We start from the raw sequence: 6072 nt of genomic DNA, 5'->3' as shown, positions 1-6072 counted from the left end.
TCCACCTCCTTCCCTCGAGCATTGCAGGGGAATGGCCAATAGTGGTTGCAGTCAGTCTGTAGCACTTTGTCTCCGATGTTCCTTCACAATCACTCTCTGCCTCTGCTCCATGTGGGGTCCCTCCAACAGGATGCCGTCCTTCCCAAACTGAGCCCACGGGGGCTGCCCACAGGCAGCAGCTCTTCAGGAACTGCTCCCACATGTCTCCGTACCACAGGGTCCATCCCCCAGAAGCAAACTGCTCCAGCATGGGTACCCCACAGGCGGCAGCTCCCCTCAGACCCCTGCTCCATGTGGGCTCCTTTCCACGGGCTGCAGCTCGGGTCCAGGGCTTGCTCCTGCGGGGGTTCTCCATGGGCCGCAGCCTCCTCCAGGCCACGTCCACCTGCTCCACGAGAGGCCTCTCCACAGGCCACAGCAGAACTGCTGCTGCGTGCCTGGAGCACCTCCTGCCCTCCTGCTGCACTGACCTTGGTGTCTGAAAGGCTGTTTCTTACTCCTCGCTCTCCTAGCTGCTGTTGAGCAGCATTTTTTGTTTGTTTGTTTGTTTTCCCCTTTCTTAAATCTGCCCTCACGAAGGCTCAAACAACATCGTTTATTGGCTTGGCTCTCAAGAGCAGGTCCCCTTGGAGCTGGCTGAAACCAGCCCTTATCTCACATGGGGCATCTGGATTCTTCTCACAGAAGCCACCCCTGCAGCCCCCCAGGTAACATTGCCACGTAAACCCACTATATCCATCCCCGGAGGTGTTCGAGACCAGGTTAGAAGAGGCTCAGGGCAACCTGATCTAGTGGGTGGCATCCCTGCCCATGGCAGGGAGTCAGAACTAGAGGATTTTTAAGGTCACTTCCAACCCCAGCCACTCAATGTTTCTATGACATCCCTGCCTGTTCTTTCTAACTCAAAGCTGTGGTTGCCTGGGTTTTTGCCAAAGCCTGGGAGATCCCTGCAAACTCTTCTAGCTTCTTTTAAGTCCTGTTAATAATCCTCAGTCACCTAGGATGTCCTGGACCCAAACCTGCTTCTGTCTTTGCCAGAAGACAGAATTCCTCTGTCCCTCTATCCCAGAACTGAACTCCACATCCTCTTTCCCCTGCTCCCCTCACATCAAACCTCAAGGTCCTCACCTTCAGCAAGGCCATGCTATGCTCTTTCAGGCCTTCTTAATGCCCAGAACACACTTACTGCTCTGCACTCACCACTCTGTCTGGAGGTCCCACATGTCTTACACTCCTTCCCCTCTCCCCCTGCAGTAGTGGCACCTCACCACAGGAGATTCTATCATCTTCAAGCTCACAGGTGTTTCCAGATGGATGTAGCCCAGCCTTTGAAACACAATGCCACTGCCAGCAGTGGTCTTTATCCCCGTAACTGCATCTGTGCCCAGCACGTCAAACCCCTTCAAAGACAAAACGGGGCAAAACCCCTTCAAAAACAATCAATGCCACTCCAGCCTCTGTGAAAAGCCCTGCAGTCACTCCAACCCCTCTGACAGACCCTGCAGCTACTACAGCATCTGCAAAATGCCCTGCAGCAACTCCAGCTCTTTTTCTGGGCCCTGTGTCTGAGCCAGAAAACCAAGCTGTCTGTATCACTTGCTCCCATATGCAAGAAAAAACAATGGATGTGAAAGTCAGTTAGTCAGAAGATGAGTCAGGCTTCAGAAAAGCTGGGCCATCATGTGAGAAGGAGGACGAAGAGGAAGAAGTCATAAGAGCATCAGTAATCATGCGATCCCTATCCCTATGCTGCTCTGGTGTTGGGAGAAACAGCGCCCCTCTCTGGAATTAGAGGGCAGGAAAGGAGATATGGTGGGCACACACTATGTGCCACCCTGTGGTTTTACCTGTGTGACCATGGAGAGCACATGAGAAAGTGGGATGGAAAATCTAGAGGCACGAGTATGTGAATGGCAAGGAAAAACAATCACTAAAAGGGGTTCTTAGAGAACTGCTGCTCCAATTTCCAGCGGGCTGTCCTGCAGACACAGTACTGAATACTATGAGCAGGACTAGAGGGGCTGTGCCTCCAGCCAGGGGGAGGAAGGGGACAGTCGGGTTTGTTGGACTGTGGGGATTCCATGGCCTTGCACATCAGACCCACAGAAGTATCAGGAGCTAGTGGGCACCAGTGCACAGTGAACCCTAATGCCATCAAGCTACAGAGGGTCGAACCCATTTGTATGTCTGCAGCGACAGGGGGATCCCAACACTGAACTGTACTGGAGGCTGAAGTGTCTAAGTGGGAAGGAGTGGCAAAAGCACCCCATTGGCACTGGCCCAGAGACTCTGTGCATCCTTGGAAGAGACTGCTTCAGGAGAAGATAGATATTTCAGGGACCCAAAAGGGTACCGGTGGGCTTTTGGCATAGCTGCCTTGGAGACAGAGGACATTATACTGTTGTCTGCCTTGCCTTGGTCTCTCACAGGACCCTTCTGTTGTGGTGTTGATGAGGGCTGAAGGACAGCTGGTGCCAATCCCTACCACAGCTGTGCACCTGTGTCAGTATAGCACCAACCGAGTGCACTAACAGAGGCCTATCGTGGCCTGAATGAAGTCCCGCAATGCTGAGTGCTGCCATGCCAGCAGCATGATTCAGACTGCCCTGGAAGAGGAGGAAGCTCCTGAGCACCTGCACTACATCGATGGCATTACTGGGTGGGGTGACACAGCAGAGGGAGTATTAGAGAAAGGGAAGAAAATACTCCAAATTCCTCCGAGAGCTGATTTTGCACGAAAAGAAATTAAGGTCAAGGGACATGCATAAGAGATCCCGATGCCGGCTGACCAGGGTGAGTGGGACCAATGCTCAGAGACAGGTTGAACATCGGTGAGGGGTTTCTCAACAATTGCATGGTGCATCACTTGCCTTGTACATATTATTATTAATATTATTATAGTTATTGTTATTATTAATATTTTATCTTCATTTTCTGTCTTTTAAAATTTTAAATCATTCATTATTGTCTGCGCCCTTGTGCTTGGTGACACACATCCAGTTTCTCCACACATCAGTGTCACCTTCACATTGCCTTTGACTCCTTGTCCTCACTGCCTCCAGGGTTCTGCTCTAACGAGCTCCAAGGGAGCCTGTGTCAGTGCTGGCCCTCAGGGGGACACTGCAGGAAACTTGCCTCTGACTTGGACTTCTGGAGAGATGTCTTCAATTGTCTCGGAGTGCCTGAGGTTCGTGGGCTCATCAGCAAAGCCCCCAGAGGGGTGATTGCAGTGCCTTGGGCTGGTGCTGTGCTGCTGAGCTGGGCCAGGCTCATGGGACAGAGAGAGCTCGTGGCAAGAGGGCCTTGGTGCAGAGACAGCTGTGCCCAGGAGCAGCTCCTCTGCACAGCGCAGCAGGGCTGGGGGCACTGCCTGCAGAGACAGAGTGCTTAAAGGCAGGCAGAAGTGGCAGGATGCACAGAGCTCACTGGGGGAGAACACTTCCCAGCCCTGACCCTGGTAAGTCTCTGGATGGAGGGCAATGCAGTGGCAGGTCCTGGAGGAAGGAGAAGCCGGGGGTGCAGGCAGGGGTGCCCAGGGCTGTGGTGCAGAGCAGGGTCCCTGCTGTGCCCCAGGGGCTGTGTGCCAGGGCAGCGCCTCTGCTGCTTGCCAGGCTCAGCACTCAGCCTGCCTGGGGAGCTGCCCAGGGGCTTGGGCAGAAGAAGGGCAGGGCAGAAGCTGCCTGCAAAGAGAAGGCACTTTCTGCACTCTCTGCCTGCCTCTTCCTGCTCTGATTGTGGGGTAGGCTCTATATTAACAGGGTAGTGGGGCAGCCTCTATGTTATCGGCGTAGTTGGATTTGCACTGGTGACTGAGCTTCCTATTCCATTGAATTGAGACACAAACAAGTTAGTGATGCACCTGAGAATATCCCTTCTCTTCTCTCTGCTTACAGACTGTACCAGGGCTTTTCTGAGCTCTTCTTTAGGACTTGCAGACAAGGGGATGTGGTTTTTCAGCACAACCTCTGTGTGCATCCATCCCGCAGGTGAGTGCTGCAAGCAGCCAGCAGCTGGGCACCAGGGAATGGACAGAGCAGCCCTCCTGGATGTGCCCTCTGGTTTAGGTGTGCCTCCACAGCAATGACATTAACCATTTCACTGGATTAGAGATGTCCCACTGGGGACTGATGGGCAGAAGTGGTTGCTGTGTACAGGACGCTCAGCAAGCAGAAAGCAGGACTCCAGACAAGGAGATAGACAAAGGTCCTCTTGGAAACGGGTAATGTAAGGCTTTTACTGGGAATTTTAGTCAGAGACTTTACTCATAAGAGTTTATACTTTATATTTTCTTTCATTTCGCAGGCTCTATGTCCAGAGTCAGGAAATGCCCAACATCAGCTCAGTGAGTGAGTTCCTCCTGCTGGCATTCGCAGACACGCGCGAGCTGCAGCTCCTGCACTTCGCACTCTTCCTGGGCATCTACCTGGCTGCCCTCCTGGGCAACGGCCTCATCCTCAGCGCCGTAGCCTGCCACCACCGCCTCCACACCCCCATGTACTTCTTCCTCCTCAACCTCGCCCTCCTCGACCTGGGCTGCATCTCCACCACTCTGCCCAAAGCCATGGCCAATGCCCTCTGGGACACCAGGGCCATCTCCTACCAAGGCTGTGCTGCCCAACTCTTTCTCTTTGCTTTCTTGGTTGGAGCAGAATATTACCTTCTCACTGTCATGGCCTATGACCGCTACGTTGCCATCTGCAAGCCCCTGCACTACGGGAGCCTCCTGGGCAGCAGAGCTTGTGCCCAGATGGCAGCAGCTGCCTGGGGCAGTGGCTTTCTCAATGCTGCCCTGCACACGGCCAACACATTTTCCCTGCCCCTCTGCCAAGGCAATGCTGTGGACCAGTTCTTCTGTGAAATCCCCCAGATCCTGAAGCTCTCCTGCTCAGATGCCTACCTCAGGGAAGCTGGGGCACTTGTTCTTACTGTTTCTTTATGCTTTGGTTGTTTTGTTTTCATTGTTTTCTCCTATGTGCAGATCTTCAGGGCTGTGCTGAGGATGCCTTCTTCTCAGGGCCGGCACAAAGCCTTTTCCACGTGCCTCCCTCACCTGGCTGTGGTCTCCCTCTTTATCAGCACTGTCATGTTTGCCTATCTGAAGCCCCCCTCCCTCTCTTCCCCATCCATGGATCTTATTGTGTCAGTTCTCTACTCAGTTGTTCCTTCATCAGTGAACCCCCTCATCTACAGCATGAGGAACCAGGAGTTCAAGGATGCAGTAAGGAAACTCTTTGGATACGTGCTTCTTTGCAATCAATAATGTTTGTGAGTTCCATGATTATTTCAGGAACTGTGAGGAAAATTTTTGTTACTATATTTCTCTATAAATATTTTCTACAATTTTTTTCTTTTGATTTAAATTATGTTATCCTTAACCTGCTACCTGATTTTCTTATTTCTATTTTTTCATTTACAGTGACCCAGTCATCTAATTATTGAAAGAAGCAGGTTATGTAGATAAACATAATAAATTAAAAACAAAAACAAAACAAAACAAAAAAAAAACATCAGAACTACATTTTATCAGCTGCCATCTCTTTCCATCCCCTCTGGAGCTGGGGGAGCAGCCCCAGCACACAGGAGGGGCTCAGGGCCAAGAGCCCAGCTGCTACATGGAGTTTGGGTGGGGGCTGTTGCTTCTCTGGAGCCATGGCCATGGCCAGCAGCAGGACGTGGCCTTGTCACTGCTGCTCTCTTTTGTCTTTCAGTGTGTTCTCCTGTGCTCTTTTATTCGGATAAGCTGTCAGATCTCATAGGCCTTTGTGACAGTCCTGTTCTCTCTGCAGTGGCATCCCTGTGACTGCAGACAGCAGCAGGCACTGTGCAGCCCTGGGTTACAGCTGGCCTCTTGGATAGCACCACAGTAACAGGAGGGTCTTGCTCTGGGCAAACCCAGAAGCCTGGACGCCTCTCCAAAGCTGCTGCCAGGAACATAGCCAAGAGGTCGCTCCCTGCTCTTCTGTTTTCTGGGGTTCTAGTGCCGGGTTCTTCACCTGGGACTCAACAACACCAAGCAGAGCTACAGGCTGGGAGATGAGTAGTTGGAGAGCTGCCTGGCAGAGAAGGACATGG

The 6072-nt window shown here is 52.3% G+C and overlaps 1 protein-coding gene across 1 annotated transcript; it reads left to right on the top strand.

Moving 5' to 3' along the window:
• Window positions 1–4318: 4318 nt before the first annotated feature.
• LOC311216241 (olfactory receptor 14C36-like) lies at window positions 4319–5260 on the top strand (the record flags this gene model as incomplete). Its single annotated transcript, XM_084297785.1, has 1 exon — window positions 4319–5260. Exon 1 carries the CDS (start codon window positions 4325–4327, stop codon window positions 5258–5260), a length of 936 nt encoding a protein of 311 aa, XP_084153911.1. The 5' UTR covers window positions 4319–4324.
• Between the last annotated feature and the right edge of the window lie 812 nt (window positions 5261–6072).

Source organism: Netta rufina (genome assembly GCF_964035555.1).
Source record: "Netta rufina genome assembly, chromosome: 18".
Lineage (NCBI taxonomy): Eukaryota > Metazoa > Chordata > Aves > Anseriformes > Anatidae > Netta > Netta rufina.
This window is presented reverse-complemented; position numbering and strand designations above follow the sequence as displayed.